Raw genomic sequence first — 20,583 nt, forward strand, 5'->3', positions numbered from 1 at the left:
GGATGGGGAGCAGAGTCAGATATGTGGGGTTTCTCTCCTGGGAAAGGTGGCTGCTGTGGGGAGATGTTGGGAAGAGCCTTGTGAAGGAAGGGAAGCCTGAAGCTGCCTGTGCCCACAGCTGTGTCCTGGCTGGGGCTGTAAGTGTCTTCCTTTCCAAGGATAGAAAGGGAGAGGAATGGAGATATTCATGCCACAGCAGACCCAGGTTTAGAGGCACCAGGCATGATCACAGGATGGTAGAGATCTTGGCTGGGTGTGGGGGGAGAAACTTTTACACAAGCCCTTGAGGTCCTTAAAACCATTATGAAATTTCCAAGGTAAAGCACCAGGTGAGGAGGGAGGTTGGGCTTTCCTAAACTTTGTATCATCACTGAGAGGGGAAAGGATATCCTTGAGGTGCAGGACACGAGCACAGGGAAGGAGTCAATAGCTATGGAGTTTCTCACCTTTCCTGGTTTAATACACATCAAATTGGAGCAGCTGCCAAATGTGTATCATGTTGGTGACTTCTGCCTTTACTTTGGGCCTGAAAATGGTTTGTGAGCCAAGAACTTAATGTGATATTTCTCCAGCTGTGTACCACATGCTCCAAAGCCCTGTCTGTGTCCTTAAGCTGTAACAGCTACAGAACAAGGCCATTAATCTTCCCATTCTTTCTGGTGGGAATATCGAGTACTGCCAAAGAGGCACGAGATGGAAAGCAAAACTTCTGTCAAGATTTTTTTGCAATTTTTTTTTTTGTATTTTCTTTCCAAGGAACCATTTGCACAGCAAGACAAGAAACTACCCGTCAGGCCTATTCCTAGGTTATACCTACACCCACAAACATGTATCTGAAAGCAAAGAAATGTAATTAATGTAATTAAAACCCACAGTGCAGGGATAGAGCTGGTAAGCAGAATGCTTATAAATGCTTCATAGCAGATGCATTTATAAAAACTGACATATTTGGCAAGGTTGGTGGGGGAGAGAGGCTTCAGAAGAGATTTCATGGGGATTATGAGACTAATGGAAATATATTTCTTTTTCATTAGTAAGATACACATCCAAGAAGAAAAAGTGGTGAGATTAATAATTGGTGACAAGTACCATTAAATCTATTAAATCTCTGGCCCAGTAAGATCTATGAAAGAAGCAGTTGTGCTTTCAGCAGTTTGTAGGTGGAAACCAAGCAAGTGCCCCTTTGGAGGGTACAGCAGAGCACTGGCGGCTCCTGAACAGATGCACAATGTCTGGTGTAAGGGGGTTTCCACAATAAATAAGAGAAGGAAAAAAAACCCCTAACCCTATGAAGTGGGTTTAATTCTACAAATGTGGGTTTAATTCCCACAAATGTGGGTTTAATTCTGCTACTGGACCATTACTACGTTAATTCTGCTACTGCATTCGTTACTGCAAATTTTCTTGGCTAAGCATTAAAAAACCCCACTCACCATGCCCACAAGTGGAGTGCCTATTCCTGGACCAAAAGCCAATGGAAGGAAGATGAGAGGAACCATAAGGTGAGGACTTGTCAGGTAGCTCTGGGCTGGAGGCTGTGGGGTTCTGCATCTGACTCTCCATCCTTCCAGCTTCCCTTTAGTAATGGGATCTTTCCCTGCATTACATTTTGCCTTTATTTATGCAATTGCTGGTGTTTTAGGGCACTCCCAACTCTGCAGGAAGCTGATTGCTAGCAGTCCACCAGAAGGAAAATGGCTTTACAGACACACTGAAGTTGATTTAGAATATCCCTTGGTGTCCATGCACCTGGAGCTTTATCTCCTTGTCCTAGGCTTCACCAAAGATCTGACAACCACTAAACATGGGAGTAGCTGCCTGTGGTTTAGATGCTGCTTTGGGGTAAGGGACCAGGAATTTTGCCACAAATTTTCTCAGCCCTAGATTTTATCAGTTTTGCTCTCTCTTTTCATCAGCAGAGTAAATGCTGTTGAAGTGGTTCTGATGTGTTTTTCTCCAGAGATCCCCAAGCTGAGGGATACCTCCAAGGTGCTTAACCTCATCAGGCCTTTTCTTTCTCTCTGGAGAGTCATTTTGTTCCAGAGGAGGTTTCCAAAGCCTGACCTGTGCCAGTGCTTCTCTCCACAGCCCAGGGTACTTACAGTCCCTACAAACCACCAGAGCCCCAGGGGGTTTTGGGGTGAGTGTTTCCATTTCCTGTCTTTTTTTCTGTTTAGAATAGTCTTCTCTAGGGCATGTGTTTGTTTCCTGGGCAAAAAGTATGCTGACCTCCTAAGATAAGTTTATCCTATGTTGCATCACTTTGCTGACCACACCGTTTGACTCAGATTTGAAGTGCCACCTTCCAGTCCCTGCAAACATGCTCTGAAATGCCCTGTGCTGTCAATCCCTTGCCGAGATTTTGTCCACACTGGTTTCTTTAGCCTCAAGAAATAACAACACAGAGCTTGTTTAGATGGTCACCCTGACCTCTCCCACTCCCTGACACATTTCTTGCTCAATAGTGACAGCCACGTGTGCCTTGTCTGCAGAGCTGCCTGCAAATGGGAGATCAGCTTTGGCATTATCCTAATCGCTGGAGCAAATTCAGATACCTGACGGACCACCCTGTCAGTTTGATGGATGCTGGAAGGGAGGCAAAGAAGGGATAAGGAGCCCAGGGCAGTGGAAAGACAGAGCTGGGAACACACAGCAAGGTCTCTCCCTTGGTCTCTTGTGGTAGGTGGCTGTGCTGCCTGGTGTGGCTGGATGGACAGACCAGCTGTCCTGTCGGACTGCGGGCCAAGAGATCTGAGGGAAAAGACACTTTGGGATTAATAAACAAAAGAGTTGCTAAACGACAACTTCTTAGAACCATCCTTCCAAAGGATGCCAGGCTGGCAGGGATGCTCTGTGATCCATGATTAAGAAAAGAAGCTCTCCTGGCTTTAATGGACTTAGCAGGGAATAGCTTTACACTTCTTTGTACATAAGCGACGCTTAACGGCGCTAGGAAGGGAGGAATGTTTTGGTTTGTAGGCAATAGGGCATTTGGCAGCAGACTGAAAAAGGCTCTTTGGCCAACCAGAGGCAGTGCAAGCCTAATCTGCCTAAAAAACATGATCTCATCCATCTTCCTTGACCCAAGGGAGGGAGCCTTGGCTGTAAGGCTCAGGCTGAGTGCAGACTGGTGCACAGTTTAGGTTGCAGTAAGGGAGTGCTGGGCTGCTGCAGGGTCACGCTTACCCCCATCAATGCTGTCATTCAGCTGTCTCTCTGGGTCTATCGCTAGCTGGGAGGAGGAACAGCCTCATACGCGTGTCCCAGTGTTACCCTGATCCTAAAACTCTTCAGCTTCCCTGGTACAGTTCAGGGTTGGCTGTTTCCATCTGCTTTCAGATGTAGATTGTTTCTGTCAGGTTCTGAATCATGTAGTGGGAAAGGTAAAAGCAGAGTGAAAAACACTCTATGAGCTTCCCTCTCCCAGTTGCCAAACCTGTGTCCTCTTTGGGAGGGAACCAGGAGTATGTGCGCATCTTTCATGCTTTTCCAAGGGTATGAAGAGACAGGACAAGGGGGAATGGCTTCAAACTGAAAGAGAGTAGGTTCAGGTTAGATATTAGAAAGAAGTTCTTCCCTGTGAGGGTGGTGAGGCACTGGCACAGGTTGCCCAGAGAAGCTGTGGCTGCCCCATCCTTGGAAGAGTCCTTGACTACTAACAGAGTTTTCCTCAGCTCTCATCCCTTCTTTCCTTCTTTAGCTTTAGCTACTCTCTGATGATGAAAAGGTACTGGATGAAATCCTACAAGACATCAAGGAGTTGATAAATGCAAGATTTTGGGGGTTGAATATATTATCAAGCAGTGTTTGACCTGTGTTAGCTGAGCCCCAGGGGGCATCTAAGTTGACCATTTCAGTTTTGTTCACCAGTGTGAACAAAACCACTTCAGCTCAAACCTTTTGTGCTGAAGCTCTAGAGTCTCCACATGAGAAGTTATGATTGACCAGTATGTGAGCACTATCTGATCAAAAGCTCTGGTGACTGATAAATTACATTAATCTGTAGAAATGCTCAGAACTGTCACCAGTAGATTTTCAATTTATTGTGCTACCTACTCACTGTGTCATCTTTATGCTCATGGATTCCTCATACTTCTCCTACCTGATTTCCATCACCTTTCTATCACAGCCAAAGGCTGGTCCAGCTTTTGGGGGCACAGCAGGCTTGTGCTCTTCTTTCAGATGCCAAAAGCAGACCTAGAGCAGTAGGGAGGCATTGTCTCCACGGCAGCCTGCCCTGGAAGAAAGAAACCAAAGGGCATGTAAATTACTGGGATTCCAATAGAAGGAAAAGTGGGGGGAATGGTAAGGCATGACCAATTTTGCAGTTCAGTCTTTACTTGGCGATGTCAGCAAAGTAGCAGGTAATAAAGGGCCAGTTGACATAGTGTGTACTGGCCTTTTCCAAAGCTAAAGTATGACCCCCAGATGTGTGCTGGGAATCAAGAGCATTCCAGGGATAAACTCCAAGAAACTCCATCTGCAGCCACAGGTGAAAAGAATTTCTGTAATTTTAAATGTGATCCAGTGCAAAAGAATGTGCAGTGCAGATATGGCACAGGGAAGTCATATGTTCAGTGGGAGAGTGTGTGGTTTGTGGTTATGTAGATGATATATGGAAAAGAAAATAAAAGGAAAGGATGGATATTTAAAATGTAGAGTAAAACATCACTTTGAAGATCATTAACCAGACAGCACTCTCTGAGGGTAATATTTTTTTTTACCTTATCAGTAATGCAAAGTTATCTTCATTTAGATACTGAATTATCCTGATAATATAAAGTATGTAAATAAATGTTTTCATTGTTTATCATCTTTATCATCTACTTATCTTTATCAAATTTATCATCTACTGTGTAAGATAACAAACAATTGTTGAGTAATTTGCAACTAACCTTCTCAACCTTTGCCTCTGCAAGACCTTGACTTGTTTCTGATTTCCACAGCGTTTCATCTGTGCCAGCTTTTTAATCATCTTATTTCCTTTATTCAGACTAAAACTAAATTGCATGTGTGTTACTCAGGTTTACTGAGCTGCTTTTCGTACTGTCATCTTATTCCTTCACTCAGGGTTATCCTGTCCTTTTCCCTGCATTAGCTTATGCTACATGCCATATTTCAGCCTACACAAGGAGATGAGACAAGCTAAAGGAATGAAATAAGTAGTTGTCCTAAGAAAGGGAGAGCAAGATGAAGGAATGGGGCCAGAATTGGCCAGACACCAGCATGGCAAAAGGTTAACAGCAGATTGTCACAGTTAGCCATGGTCTGAGCACAGGCACAGCATGGACATCTGATTCAAAATTGCTTCAGCTAGTAGAGCCCAGAAAAAGAAATCTTAGCTCATTTTCACAAAGACTTTGGGAACTGGGCCACAGGGAAGGTATTCTCTTGATCCATACAAGGCAACGGGTTTTGAATGTCCTGGGTTCATTTTTGCATTGTAATGAACAATGAATGGCCTTTCAGCAGAAAACACAGGGTATCCTTTCTCTTTACAATGGCTCTTTGGTAAGAAACAGTAAAAATGAGAGAGATGATGAAGAACAGGTAAGAGACAATACTGACAACATGGTAATTTTGTCCTGTAAGGCAAGGGCACTCAGTTACCTGAAGTATTTATTATCTTCTATGATCCAATTACCTGGTCTCAAGCAGCATGTGACAGAAATACAAATGTTTTGATGACAAGGATGAGAGAGGGAGAGAGAGCAATGACAGATGAGATTGTTTTACAAAGGACATGTAAGAAAGTACTTACAGGAAATTTATAAGGTTTGGCTTGAGGTCTGAGCTTTTATTCAGTCTTCCTTGATCATTTCTTAAAAGCTTCATAGAGTACCTTCTGTGTGAGAACAAGGTGTAGTTTTACTCTGGAATTTGCACTTGGGACTACAGTGACCCCTCCAGTGAACTTCATTTAGGTCTCTCTTTTCTTAGGCTTTAATTAAGTGCTAAGATCAATGCAATGACACAGACAGCCTTCCCAAAGCTAGCTGCTATTTCGTAAGGATAACAAAATACTTGTAAGGGCTAATATGGCCAAACCCCATGGAAGTGTTCCCAAGTGACTGTTCTCCCTCATCCCATGCCCTCATGGCACCTGCCTTATCTTTCCTGCTGCACAGCAGGAAAACTTAAACAAAAATCCCTCCTACTGCTTCTCTTTGGCCTCCTGATAATTCAAAATTAATGCCTGATTGTGGAGCTCCCATTGTGCATTCTAAAAAGTTCCATCCTACAGAGGGTAAATGACTCCATTTCTTGCCAGTATGGACATCCCAACTCTGCTTCATTGCCCTCCTCCCAAACCAGAGAAGTTGATCAGCCCTACTCCACAGCTGTGCCGAGAAGAAACCAAGCCATGCATCAAAATCATGCATGGTTCATCAAAATCACTGAAATATAAAAGAGTTGTCCTTCCCACAGTGTGCCCAATGTGCCAACTTTGCTAAGAGATGTCATGGAGACCAAGACCTCCCCAATGTTAACTAAGGTTAAACATTGGCTATCAAGAGCAGGCATTGTTACATCTCAAGCATGCTCCCCAAGAAACAGGGAATATCCATCAGCATGGCTAGACAAGTGAATGAGCAAGTAATTTACTGCCTTATCCAGGCATTTTGCACATCTGCATCACCTGCATCTTTGAAGAATGTGATTGTGACTGCAAGGCTATTTTTAAAATAATTACATTAAGCCTTTGTGCAATGAGGGAGCCAAATCTGCCAAGACGAGGAGTCGGGGCTTTACATCAACCTATTTTCTTTCAGCTTGCTTTGTATCCAGTGTTTATTAAACAGCTCGTTCTTAATCCTGAGTGTAGCCAGTTCCCACATAGACTGTTCATCCCTCTTGGCATCCCTCACAGAATCCAGTTTTATTTTTGTTGGCTGAAGGAATTATAATTAAAGGTTGCGTTTTCCTCCCCTGCAGGCACAGCTAGGTTTTTGACAGCACTGGGTAGAAGTATTCAAGGTGTGAAAGTTGAAGCGAGGTCCTGGCATGCACGAAGCCAAGCTCCCAGCATTTTCTCACAAGATTCCTGCATGACTGGCCCAGGTGGATGCAGAGAGGAGCTGTACAGGCTCCAGCCCATTGCAGGAAGCTGAGAGTGATGATAAACGACACTTCCTGTAAGACAGAGGTGTTAATTGGATCTGGGCTGGCCTTGTACAGAAAACTACGCCTGAAAAATGTCCTTTTGTGGGGCCCCTGGTGCAGTGGGATAAACGTGATCGGCTAAAGTGTTGAAGTGATTGGTGACTGCTTTTCATTTGCTTTGGTTTGGCAACACCTGTGGAAACAGTTGGAGATTTCAATATCCTTCCTGGAACACCCCCATCTCCCTCAGAACTGCCACCTGCTTTGGAAATCTTGACATTTGAAAAAAAAAAAACACCGAAATGAGTGATTCATACAGAGTCAGATATGTGGGGGCATATTCTTCTCCACGGTGCTCCATTGTCTTTAGTAAATATCATCAAGAAATAAATAATTTGCAGAACACATCCATAATGTGTATGTGCAAGATTCCTTGTGAATGCCAGGTTTGCCCACAACTAGAGCATTAACAAAAAAAGCCTGTGTAAGGTTTCCAGCATATGGTGTGCTTAAATATACTGGGGAGTTTTGAGCTGGGAAGCAAAAGATGTCTTTTAGACAGGAGATCCTTCAGGTCTGGAGGTCACTTTGCTTCTGGATTTAGGGCTTTCTTTGGTGGTACCTAGGGATTTTTTGTCAGATGATTCAGCAATGGGTTCCATTCTTGAATTAATGATGTTCTTCCTGAAAAAAGGAAGCACAAGACTCCAGTTGCTAGGGATAAGAGCTTTCTATCTAGTATCCGTCTTTCCTTTTTTCTCCCTCTGGCCAGAGCACAGTTGTGAAGAGCACTTGTTTCTCTTTCGACACTTTCCTGTTTGAGTTGTGGTTTTTGTCTGCCAGCCAAAGGAGCAGAGGAGAGCTCCTCTAAAAGTAGCTGCAAGGTCTCCTGTACAGTGCACCAGCACAAATTTATTGTTTCACCCTTAGTAAGCATTTCCTCTGGAATAACACTGATGTTTCCCGTTCGGAGAGCAGCTGGGCCTGCTAGCTCTCTGTGGTTTTACTTCCTTCTCCTAGAGCTGTAGATTCCTAGGGAGTGTTTCTCATTTCTCTAGGGTTGCAGCGTAGTGTGTGATTTTTGTTTTGTTGCTGAATTGTGGACATGAGAACGCACCACGCGGCTGATAAGCAGCATATGATCCTAAACAAGAACTGGGAGAAGGGTAGATCCATAGTAGGAAAAGATGTGTTTGTAATGAATATGGAAGAAAAAAAATGGAAAAAATAAATGTTTCTGTCATTGGACCAGTTTGCAAGTTGAATGAGGTAGGACTTGGACTTACGTGATACACACCAACTTCAGATTACTTGGCACATTAGTGCCAAGTTGTTCATTAGTGGTTTAGGTTTGCTCTGATGCTTTGTGCAGGTGACTGAGCAGCACAGGAAACTGGTCCTGTGGCTGGTGGATTTACTGTGATGTGATAGCAGACTGCTTGTCCTGTAAGTGTCTCCATTTTAGCACCCTGGTAGATCAGCTCCCCATGGTGCATGATGGCTTTTGCTTCATCCATTGAGGTGGATTTTTGCTGCAATTCTGGTGCTTGCCTTGCCCAGGAGATCAGGTTGAGCTTCTGGCTTAATTCCTTAGGTGGAAGGATGTTTGAGACTGCCTGTGACAATGAGCTGCATTGTATAGATGGCTGGCCTGGCATTAGTCTGCTTGCATGAAAAAGCAGGTGACATTCAGATGACAAGGATTTAGATTTATTGTCCAGGACAATTTGTTCCCATTGGTTCTGAACTCAGTCCCAAGGCAGAGTGCTGTTCATGACTCCAGTGTACAGCCAGAGCTGAAGCTCTCATGCTGCCTCTCTTTTTCCTGCTGCTGGTGTAATGTTAAGTAATTAGCCTATTCATTTGTGTTTAGAAATATCTATACCTAGGACTCCCTAGGTGGCTGGAGTTTAAGTCTAGATAGGTGCAAGAGAAACTCAGAGACCAGCTGGCTTTGCCTAGGTTATTTGCGTGGACAAATGGAGCACATTACTAACCTCATCCTGACGGTGCCTTACAGGAATTGCAACTAAAGTTGAACTTTAGGGACTTTATGGACTATAATTTCTTCAACTCAAGATCAGTTTGCAGGTGAAGATGCCAACACCAACAGAGAAAGAAAGATTAGAAGTAAAAGAGGAAGCTGCTATTATGCAGGTGACTGTAGTAGTTGCAATGTGCTGCTTTCCAGCAGGACCTTTTTATTTATTACTCACAGGGCATGATGTGACATATGGCCCTACAACTGCCCTGAATGCCACTAGGACAGTGGTATCTCATACTTATTTTCTTTTTCCCTTTTCTCTTATTTCCTTTACTCTCTCTCAGCCAGGTGCTGGTATGAATTATCTGACTGAGGGCAGCAGTTCTGCATGCCAGTGGAAGATGCAGGAGCATTTCTTTACAGATTTGATTTGTTTTACATAAATAAATCCCTGGAAATAACAATTACCTTCCAAGGCTTAGAGCAGGAGCCTCTCAACAGTTACTTTTACTGAAAAATCATAGTTGAAAGCTGGCTTATGCCTGTTGGACCCTGTAAGGAGCTGCTTCTTTCTGTTCTCCAAACATTTTGGTGTGTGTTTTGGGGTTTCTTTTGCTCCTGGCCGAGCTACAGCCATCTCCAACCTCTATAAGCCAGTGATTACATCAGCAATCCAAGACTATGAGGCAGTGAGATTTTCATATCTGCATCAGAAAAGGATCTTTGTTTTTAATGTCAAGATGCATTCAGTGCCTGACTGGGCCTCTGGTTCTCCATGTTTTGTTGACACAGAGCTCTTGCCTGGGCCGGGACTGTGAACTGAGATACCAGCATCAGACCAGGCACACTGATGATGAAATGTGGCATTGTTGGTTTCACATTCACTTTAAAAAAGGTTTTTTCCTTTCCAACCAGAGGGAGGTGACTGGCAACAAGTCCTCCACTGCCTTTTCTCAGGAAGACTTTGAAGTCCTGGCAGCCCTGGAATGTCTGCAAGTGCAGCTGCTCTGAGTACTGGTCCTGTGCTGGAGGCCTGAGCAGGGCAGGGTTTCATTTCAGGCAGGTGCTTATTTTGTCTGAGAGCTTGCATTAGCCAGGGAAACCCCATCTCATTAGCCCTGCTAATAGAACTGACTCTGCTCTGCTTTTATCCTCTCACAGTGAAGATCAGCATCTCACCCTCTGCTAGCACACACTGAATTTTACAATTAATTAAATTTGCAAGGTTTACATAGATGTGCCTTAAAATCCTTTGTAGATCTTTTAACAATGCCTTTCTCCGAAACCATAAGCCTGTTTTATAGAGTTAGCCAATCCCACTGGACTCTTCATCTCTCCAGATCTTTCTCTTGGATCTCCTGACAGCAGCTCCTTAGATTTCATGTTTTTGCATTGACTTTGCCTCTGTGTTTCAAAGAAACAGAGATCCGTGCTCAGAATGCAGAGGAAAGATTGGAAGGTCTTGAAGAGAAGCAGGAAGAAGCTCTGCAGGGAATCAAGAGCTAGAGAGCGAGCTGGAGAAAGACGAGGAAGGTATCCAAAAAGCAACAAACAAGGAAAGGCAAAGCCAGGATAACCAATATTCTGAACCTTTTTCCAGATTTGGAGACTGAAGCAATCTTTGAGGACACCTCACTCATCTAACCCTAATGCAGAACCCCTTCCCCTGGTGGACACATCCTGGGGTTTTGTCTCAGCTCTGTCAGTGGTCAAACAAAGAGGCTTTTAACATGATTCTAGATCAGGGCAGAAAAAACTGCTGAACGTGGTCTGGTTTTGAGAGAAACTAATTTTAATTTTGACGTGTAACATAGGGTCTATATCTAGCAGATCACTGTAATCGCCATCATGTTCCTTGCGAGTGAGTACGCCCTGTGACAGTCAAGAAGATCTGTTTAGGATCACTGATTTTGGATTAGAAAGAAATTATGTTCCAGAGGCCACAGATCTTTTGTGTTTATAGCATGACACTCTTGCTTTCTCTAGGAGATGTTTGAACTCTGCTTACCTACTGTTGTTGCCCACATGGTGTGGCAGTGAGTTCCTTAGGTCACAAGCTTATTAGGCACGAAAGCATCTCCTTGTGTCCTTTCTCAACTAGATCCACAAGGTTTAAATGTGGAGAAGGAGAAAGAGTGGTAATTAAAATTTCTTCCCTTAGTCCTTCAGTGTATCTTGTCACTTTGACTTCAAAATGGGAGGAGAGGCTAACTTGTTTGTTAAGGATGTGATACCTTGGGCATATTTTAACTCTGTGGTATTTTTAATGGCTTTGGCTTGCTGTTTTTTTCTTTCCGAAAAATTTCCAAGAAAATATCTCAAGAAGTCATGGCCTGCTCAAGTCCCAAAGCTTCTACCTCTGGCCACCCCAAGAGATCCAGAAAAAGCAAATACTGAAGAACAGCAATGACTGAGTAGTGTCCTAGTGCCCATTCCCAGTAGCATTTCACCCTGATCCACTGCTGTTACTCCTTACATGCTACCCTGATATTTCTCTGCCAGTTCAGCATTTATGCTGTTCTTCTTCCTGCCTCTGCCACTTCCACAAGTGTCTTGCTTGTCCTCTACCCCCTCCCACAGTTCTAACATCTGTACAGTTTGTCATCCTTGTAAAACAATCGCTACTTCAAATTTCTACTCAACATACCTCTCTTGCCTGTGACCCTCCTGTTTGCACTCATCAATCTCTTCTTGCTGCTTTATTTCCTTCTGTCTCATCCCTGCTGGATCATGCAACAAAGTTGTTTACACCTCTTCCCTCTCATATCAAGAGGTTTTTTACCTCAGTGCCAGCATGGCCTGGTTATGTGTCTGATAGTGGGTACCTTCTTCATCCTCTGAGATTCAGATGATTCAGCTACCAGCTGTCTGACTGATTAGGAGGAAAATGTCCAAGAATTAGGATGACTGCAATTTGACCCATTCTCAGCTTGGAAGAGCAGGCAATGAAACTGTCATCGGCTCAAACACCTGCCAACTCCCTCAGAGTAAATTCTCTCTTGGAAACTTCTTCTATCACTAATCCTTAAGTACATTTTTAAACTAGGTTTTCCTTCTGCAAGGCACTTGAGCATAGTATCTCCTGGTGGTAAAATGACAAGTTTCTGCTGGCTGTGTACATGTAAAAGAGAGAAGATCCTGCTGGAGCAAGGCATGCTTTTTGGAACTGAGGATGCTCTTAGCTATAATTTGCCTTTCTGTTTGAAAAACCCATGCCTGGCTTCTGCAGATACAAGTGCAAACAGGGTAATGGGTGTGCCCTGACGTGCTGCGTGTCTCCTGACATCAGTTCTTGGGCTAAGTGTTGATCCCTTGAGACTCTATCTGTAAAGCTGTTGGTCCCTCCTGTGCCAATAATCTTGGTGGGGATGGATCATTTTACACAGAGTTAGAAATGCAGCCAAAGAAGTGTCCAGAGAAAGGATCAGCTGCAGCTCACTCTGTAGTATTACGCCCTTTTGCTCTTATGTCCTTGAGGTTGGGAAAGAAGGGCCTATTCCAGCAGCATGAGAAATAACCAGAACCAGATTTAGAGGAGTAACTGCACAGCTCATGTTCCCCAGTGGAAGATGACAGAGCTGTTCAACTTCCCAGAGCTAATTTTCCATGAGCAGATCATTTCTGAGATGTATCACAGCCACAGTGGTCCTGCTGCCCCCTCCCTGGGAGGGTTACAGTGGCAAACGATGTAAGTGGGAGGTTACACCTGCAGGTCAGGTGCTTGTGTGGTCACTGCCGAGTTCAGAGGTGGATTTTTCCCACTTCCCAACCACTCGTAAGAGGGCTGGTCGGCCAGGTGTCCTTGCTGTAAAAATGCTGGCAAATATTTGTAGACTGTGGAGCAGTCATGGGAGCAGTTAGAGTTACCAGCAGGCAAAGAGCTGTGAATAAATGAAAATTCAAGAGTGAGAGACTGGCTGAGTATCCCCTGCTAGGCACGGGTGTCATGACCAACAATGTGGGGCAATTAAGAGAAAGGCAACAAAGTGCCCTTTCTCTTGACCTGTACAGGACACAGCAGAACAGTGTGCTGGGGTTGGCTGTGCAGGGAGATCTGCTTTGAAGCAAGGGGAGATGCTGTGGGTCAAGTAAAAGGGCAGGAGCAGAGCTGACGTCCACATAAAGGGCACCAGGATCAGAAAATCTGAGTGCAGGGGATATTTCCTTTGACAGTGCTCCAGATTTTTTGCCAAGGGAAAGGACTGCAATACCTGTAGGTTCCTGGCCATTTCAAACAGCTGTAGGCAGGAAAGATACTAGGAATTTTGCGGCTTCTAGGATTTTTGAGAACTCTCTGCTTGCCCTCCGTGTGTGAAAATTACCAAAGCAGCTGCAGGCGGGCAAAGGTGTCACCGTTCCCCAGGCCCTCAGCCAGGATTCCCCTCGTCAGCCCAGCGGGCGTTGGTTGAACAGGTCACCCTAACGTTTTCAAGTGCCCACGAGCTCAGACGTTGTCCTGCCTCACCACCCTGTGGAAGCGAGCAGCAGCACAGCTCTTCCTCTGCACAGCAGATGTGCTCGGCAGGGAAGCACCAAGCTTTAAAGGCTGCCCTCTCCCCTTCTTCCTTTTCCTCCTACTTCAGAACTCGGGCTAAACGCCTTGGTTGGGCGGATGTATGTGGGTGGTTACTGAAATCCCATATCCAGGACACCACAAGGACCTTTCCTTCCTTGCAGGACCACCAGGATGGCAGCACCCAGCATCCTGCCTGCATGCTGTTCCCCTACGGATTGTTGTGCTCCCACTCCCACCTGCCTGGCTGTTTGGTTTGTGGATGGGGGGACATGTAAGGACACGGGAAAGTCTGTCCTTCCTTCCAAGGTGATGGGGCAAGATGGATCACACCCTGGGAGCCAGGCTGTAATGTGTCAAGGTGCATCTGGCTCTCTGGAGGGGAAGGGATGACATCCCACTTCCCTCAACCCCCTGCTCACACACTTGCCAGGCCTGCTCCTTGCACTCCATATTTTTTCCTTTCCAAAACAAGTAGAGGCTTTTTCCATATACAATCCACTTTATATTGCAGGCTGCTTTCCCTCCTGCATCCAGGTCAGAACCTGATGGTGGGCCAGCCTTCTTGCTCCTTTCTGAGCAGGAGCAAGGTGGGAACCATTTCTCTCAGAGCATGGGTGAGTCCTTCTTGTCTTTTGGATTTTCTGGCAGCTTTGTGGTGCCTGTAAGGAGGCTGCTCACAGCTGGAGAGCTGTGGGTAGCGGAAGAGACCAGGTTCATGGCATCCAGAGGCAAGGGCAAGATGAAAGCAGCAGGTTTCTCTGTGGTAAGGGAGTGCAGTGCATGGAGATAACGGAGCTGAGCAGCAGCTGGAGCACTGGACAGGATCTCAGCTGCCATCCGCAGGGACTCGGAAGCAGCCTTTTCTCCCTCTGCAGCGATCACCTACCAAGCAGGGGAAGAAGGAAGGTTCTGTGAGGCTGGGACTGAGGGGGCACCGACTGTTTGTTACAGAGGAAGGCTGCCATGATGAAATTTTTGGGGTCAGTGTGATTATAACATTCCTGCTCCTTGAAGATCACAGCATGTACTAACCTCTTGGCATTGCCAGAAGTCTGGAAGCTCGTGTCTGGCATGTTTTTACCAGGCCCATCGGAGCTCACAACTGAGCTCCCCTTGTTAGACTCAGCTATTGTTCAGGAATTAAAGGAAACATCTCAACCCAGAGCTGTGTGCCTGTGTGGCACACACAGGGACCTCAAACCAGAGGTGGGAAAGGGAGGAGGAATGCTTTGGAAGGAGATGAGAAGTGTTCAGATGTTGGCATACCCGCACTTTGGCCTGTCTCTGGGCCTCTGCTTCCACAGCCAGGGACTGCCGGAGTTCAGCAGGCAGCTGCACGTTGTTGCTGTGGTAGTAAAGACAGGCATTAGTTGGGCTCTTGGCTGTCCTGGCAACACTGGATGGTCAGTCTGAGGCTTGGGATGGCTCAGCTGGTCTCTGCAGAGCAGCTCATTTGTATTCTTTGCCCCTGGGTGTCCCTCTTTGCATGTCTCACTTCAGCCTTCTGTCTCCATTCCCAACCTTCTCTTTCAGCCTGGTTTTCTAGTGACCAGGCATGATCACCAGCCAGCAGGGAGATCTCTTTGTGTCTCTGAGGCTTGTGGTTAAAGCTCACACTTCATGAGGCAGCAGAGACTCCATTAGGAGACAGCTCTCAAGACAGGCACAGGAATGCTCTGTTCACAGATTTATTCATTCACTGCTTGGCTCTCTCTTCCATGTCCCTCTGTGTGATCAGAGAGTCCCACCTTTCTGCACAGACTTGAGTGAGGAGCCCATCCCTACCAGTGCTGAGACCCCAGGGCCTTTGATGTAGAGTGGGACATGGAGAGTTCAGTGCCTTGCTGTGCCTTTTGGGCTACCAGAATTGAGTGCAAACTCTGCCTGCAGCAGCAGCGAAATGGTGATGAGATGCCAGCTAAAGATCCTGCTCTGGCTGTCAGGCCAGGAGAAAGAACAGTCTTACATGTGGAAATTTTACATGGGGCAGAGGCTGAAAAGGGCAGGGAAAATAGGAAGGCAAGAGATGAGGCTCTACCTTGTGCAGAACACCTGCAGAGAGAGAGCCAGAGGCAAAGCAGGAAGAGGAGCAGGCAACAGCAAGCAGCACAGGACAGGTACTTGCAAAGGGAGAGAGAATTCCCTTCTACCAGCACTTCCTACCTACATTTCTATTCTCTCCACTTTGATCCCCCAGCAGCCTGTGACCGCATCCAAAGCCACCTATAAAGACAAATATTTTTATAGAGCATGGGGAGAACAGCAGACCTGGCCTAGGCCCCTCACAGGGAGCAAGACAGGGCAGGAATTTATTTGCAGGACTGCAAGGCAGATTTATCAGGTTCAGTGTGCTACTGGGCGAGGCCCGTCAGAAATAAAATGACTGCCCTCACTTTCCATTTGTGTTAACCCCAGGGGTTTAGGGGGATTTAACTGGAGTCCACACTGATTCCAAGTGTGGAAGCCTTCTTCAAACCAGTGTCTGACTCTGAAGGACTGGCCACCTGAGCTTCTTTTGGAGCCTCAATTCACCCCTTGCTTTGCTGTCTCCCTCCCCATGGAAGCACCTTGATCTCCTGGCTGATGTTCTTCCTCTCCAGCAGAAGCTCAGAGAAGGCTTGGTGTGCCAGGAGGCGCTTCGTGGTGGTCTGCACCAGCAGCTGGATGGCACTGGAGATGCTGGTCAGGGTGGTGAGGAGAAGAGAGGCGTTTTCCAACCGGTAGTAGCAGACAGCATCTATCTCCAAAGTAACCATGTCTTTGGTCACCACCTAAGTAGAAGACATTAGGGGAGATGGAGCTGCTTCTGGCAACTCTAAGGTAGCACAGAAAAGCCCGCAACCAAGAGAATGATGAAGACTGGCTGAATGGTTAAGTCTTTATAGCTTTTACCTCTGCTACTGACTGATCTTGGGCAAACTACAGGTTAATTTGAATGTTTTTTGAATTTTTTCTTTGCAAGGATGAAGGTTGGAAGCATAAGATTTAACATTCCAAAATTAATATAGAGAGGGGGTGTCAGCCATACCTGATGGAAGGGGATCTCTAGGGTTTTGAGGCGGAGGTCTATCTTGTGATAGGTGTCCAAACAGGGAAGGAAAAAGAAAAGGCCTGTGGGAGGAAGAGAAAGACAACAGGTTCATCCTCAGAACTACAAAAATTACCTCTTCTGTTCTGGAGAACAAGAGAGGGTTCAGCATGCAGAACTACAAAAGAATAGCAATACATAGGCTCAAACTTTCAGGCTGCTTCTGTGATGGAAAAGGCATCAGAAACTACTGGCCTTTAAAAGGAAGGGAACAAAACCCATCAAATCTCCTTTGTCTGCTTGGAGGGCACCAGCATGTGAGCTTTGGTAAAGCATGCAGAAGAGGAGCAGTGTGGCTGGGGGAGCTCAGTGAACACCTTACCGGGTCCTTTGGCTCTGCCAGGAAGGAGGCGCCCGAGTCGGAACACAATGGCTCTCTCATACTCCCGCACCACCTGCAGAGGGAAACAGATCCAGGCTGGAGAGCAAGAAGTAGGACTGGGAAAAGCAGCCTCACCAGCACGGGAGGAAGTTTATTCTGGAAAAGCCCTGCAAAGGGAGGATTTCAGCAGCTCTGGCATCACCTGTCACTGAGTCACTTTACCCTTTGCCCAGAACCGCTGGCCAGCCCTGTATATGAGCAGGCCTGTGACAGACAGAGATTTGGTGAGAGCAGCCCATGTTAGACCCACCCAGGGTTTCCCAAGATGATCCAGCATTTTGCTTCCTTATAGCCTGGCCAAACTTAAATAACCCAAGTTAAAATGTTCCACATTGCTTGCTTCCCTCCAAGGCAAACGTGCTCATCCTAAGAGCTGAGCTGTAATACTGGCATTCTTGTTCATAACAGACAAAGGTGAAATTTCTTGAAAAGTGGGAATCAAAATGCCTACAAGTGCTCACTTGTAGCCATGCTATAAATCTGAATAGAAATGAGAGGAAGATGGAAAATCTGCTATTAACGGAGATATCAATATCTCTTAAAATTTTGACCTTAAAGTCTTTTTACCCTGCTGCTGTAATGCAGCTGTGCCTGGGCTAGGTAGGCTGGGGGACGTGTCTGAAAGTGAACAGACTTGCAATTTGTTTTAAAAAAGAGAAACCTTAGTTCCTTGCTGCTGGTATTTCAGCAGGAGTATTTGGTAGGCAATGGTTGGACCCCTGTTCTGTAGCAATATGCAATAAAGGACAAATCAAAATTAATGACAAGATGAAGAGGTACAAATAGGGGCCTTGTACCAAAAAACCCTTTATGCTCATGTCCAACACATGCTGAATCAGTGTGCGACATCCAGATCAGACACCAAATCCTGAGAGGCCCCATGCCTGTTCTCACCTTCATGCAGAACCAGACAGAAATGGGGAAGGTCAGTATGATGAACAGGAAAGACAAGATGGTCAAAAGCCACTCACAGACACCCAGACCAGGAGACTTTACACCTAGGGAGAAACCCAACAACAGTGTGTTAGAAGAGGACTGCTCCCAAAATACTGATAGCCTGACGAGTGCCTGCACACATCAGCTTCACTGCTGTCCTTTGCCTGGACTCATTTACAATGAGTCCAGTGTAAATGTAAACCTGGCTCTCTCTGGAGGTGAGTTAAGGAACACTCCCTGCTCCAGATTGCCAGGAGCAGCAAGGATGGATAGACAGATTTTGTCTCTGCCTTACTGACAAAAACTGAGCCATGCTTCTCCATGGTAGCTTGATTAGAAAGCAGACTTCATCTTGAAGAATTGAGGCTGCAAAGCAGGGTTGGAAGGCTTGGAATGGGCAACTTTGCTGAGCTGGCATCCCTGAAGTTTATCTGGAAAGATGAGCTAAAGACAAAGATTGTAAATAAGAGAGAGCTTTAAACGTGCACAGCCTGAAGTGCCCTTCTCTATCCGAGTATTTCAGGTTGCTTGGGAATAGGATTTTAGTTGCATCCCAGCTCCCAAATACAGTGGGATGAAGCCTCTGGTGCCAGTAAAATCTTCCTGTGTTCTAAGAAGTCACCCCAAGGTGCTGGAGGCTGGCTGGTGTGGTCTGCCCAGATTATTATTACTTTCTACATTTCCCCAAAGTGAGTGTGGGTCATCTTGCTCTGGCTGCTCTTTGTTGTGCTCCTGTCTGAGGGGAAAAAATGGCAGGTATGGCATGAAAACAGATGGATCCAGAGAGTGGATCAGGATTTCCAACTGTGAAGTTAGCATCCCTCCCATTTTTAATCCCTTCTAACCCTTCCATCCCTGCTCCTCTGCCTTGGAAATATTTTGCAGAACCATCAGGTCCTGAGGGAGCTTCAGATCCCAAGAACCTGTGTAGCCACTAGAGCTCCTAAGCACTGCCCAATAGCTGTAATTCCTGCAATGGAGGCAGAAAGGTGAAGCTGTGAAAAGCTTGTTCCCAGGGAGTCAGGAACAAGTCTGAACCTTTGTGTCACTCTGGGGCAGCAGAGGGGCTAGCAGGGAAGGAAGGGCACAGGTGGTGCTGCCTCTTGTAATAAGACATCTGCCATGCCTGTGGTGATGCTGTGGGTCCAAACAGGCCCAGTTGTACTGCCGAAAGGAAGCAGGCTGGGAATGTGCCTAACACATGGAGAGGAGCTGCTCTTAAAGGATATCCAGCAGGTGAGGGCAAGTGTGCACTTCAAGAGCAGTTCTTCCCTGCAGTGAGATCCTTTGGGCTATGAACTGGCAGTAAGGCCAATGCCATCCACCCACAGGAGGCCAAGCAAGGAAAGGAAGAGCATGAACAGAACTGGGGAGTAGCAAGCTGAAGCATCAAGGATGCTGGGAATGTAACTGCCTGTATCCAGACTCACTGCTTTGCTGGATGGTGCTAATAAGCCTGCAGAAGCTGGCTGGGAGGCTAGCTGGAGTCTCCCATATCCTATCCTGAGGATAACCACGCCTGTGTGAGTGTGATGGCACCATGCAGAGAGCAGAATCACACCGTGACCCACACAGCACCAAAGAGCCCACAGTTTTCCAACCCCTTCCCTTCTTTAAGCCGTACCTTCCTCTTGCTGCTCACTGTCCAGCAATGCCATTGCCTCCATTTCTTCATCAGACACCACATCATCCACGTCCACCACCGTGGAGGTGTGCACCCTACCATCACTGCCCGCGGTGCTCTTGGTCTCCTTGGCTTTCTCCTGCTTTACATCTCCCTTCCCTTTGCCAGCTTCTCTGCTGCTCTCTCTCTTCTCTCGTTTGCTCTGTGCAGCCGGGGACTCTCTGCGTCTTCTACGGGACTCCCTGGAAGAGCTCCGAGACCTCTTCTCCATCCTGATCTGTGCCGAGGAGCACGCAGCTGCCCGGGGGCTGGAACGAGTACGTGCTCAAATTTATTGCTGCAGGCAGGAAAGGCAGGCAGGGGAGGCGTCACATCAAGGAGGCTGGTTTCAAGTCCATCACAGGCTTGTCAGGCATAATGGACAGTGAAGTGAGCAAGCTGTTTCCAGCTGCTCTGCTCTCATCATGCACTGCTGTGGAGATGGGAAGGAAAGTTACACCTGGACAGGGTGGAGCCCAGGAGGATATTCTATTTGCATCTATGCTTTTGGAAATACAATGCAATCAGAAGCATTCCGGTGATTTTCAGTAGACAGTTTCTGCAAAGCTGTTGAAAAGCAACTTAAAAGTAACTGTCAGGCATGTGGCCCCAAAGATATCAAAAGGTGAGGGTGGCCCAGAATAGACACCAGGGTGAAAAGCCTTTGCTGGTGAGGCCAGTGCTTACTCAGGAGTGGTTGGAGGAGGTGTTGTGGTGAATGTTTGGGTAAGTACCATCTCACACTGCTCTGCTCTCCAGAAGCCCTCTGGCTGGCACTGTGAAGGGATGTTGGCAGCAACCCCCCTCTCTCAAGGGTCACATTTTAGCCAGGAGGGAAAGTAACCGGCCCAGCTTCCCTGAATGGGTGTTAATATGAGAGCCATCACAGAGTTAGAGCTGTTGAACTGTA

General features: G+C 46.4%; 1 protein-coding gene across 1 annotated transcript; it reads right to left on the reverse strand.

Annotated features, from left to right (window-relative positions):
- Nucleotides 1–14,083: 14,083 nt before the first annotated feature.
- Nucleotides 14,084–19,949, reverse strand: NPHS2 (NPHS2 stomatin family member, podocin). The gene is made up of 8 exons (XM_038145076.1): nt 19,635–19,949; nt 17,969–18,072; nt 17,015–17,087; nt 16,633–16,715; nt 16,172–16,375; nt 15,772–15,827; nt 14,871–14,949; nt 14,084–14,486 (listed from the first exon to the last, which is right to left on the reverse strand). Exons 1-8 carry the CDS (start codon nt 19,903–19,905, stop codon nt 14,208–14,210), a joined length of 1,149 nt encoding a protein of 382 aa, XP_038001004.1. The 5' UTR covers nt 19,906–19,949; the 3' UTR covers nt 14,084–14,207.
- Between the last annotated feature and the right edge of the window lie 634 nt (nt 19,950–20,583).

This window comes from Motacilla alba, chromosome 8, assembly GCF_015832195.1.
Source record: "Motacilla alba alba isolate MOTALB_02 chromosome 8, Motacilla_alba_V1.0_pri, whole genome shotgun sequence".
Lineage (NCBI taxonomy): Eukaryota > Metazoa > Chordata > Aves > Passeriformes > Motacillidae > Motacilla > Motacilla alba.

What these genes read in the sequence shown, in the direction of transcription:
- NPHS2 (XM_038145076.1), bottom strand. Translation starts at nt 19,905, where the DNA reads ATGGAGAAGAGGTCTCGGAGCTCTTCCAGGGAGTCCCGTAGAAGACGC. An exon ending in CTGTCTGGTTCTGCATGAAG is followed by an intron (nt 17,088 to 17,968) that starts GTGAGAACAGGC and finishes TTCCCTCTGCAG; the next exon opens with GTGGTGCGGGAGTATGAGAG. An exon ending in TGGCAGAGCCAAAGGACCCG is followed by an intron (nt 16,716 to 17,014) that starts GTAAGGTGTTCA and finishes TTCCTCCCACAG; the next exon opens with GCCTTTTCTTTTTCCTTCCC.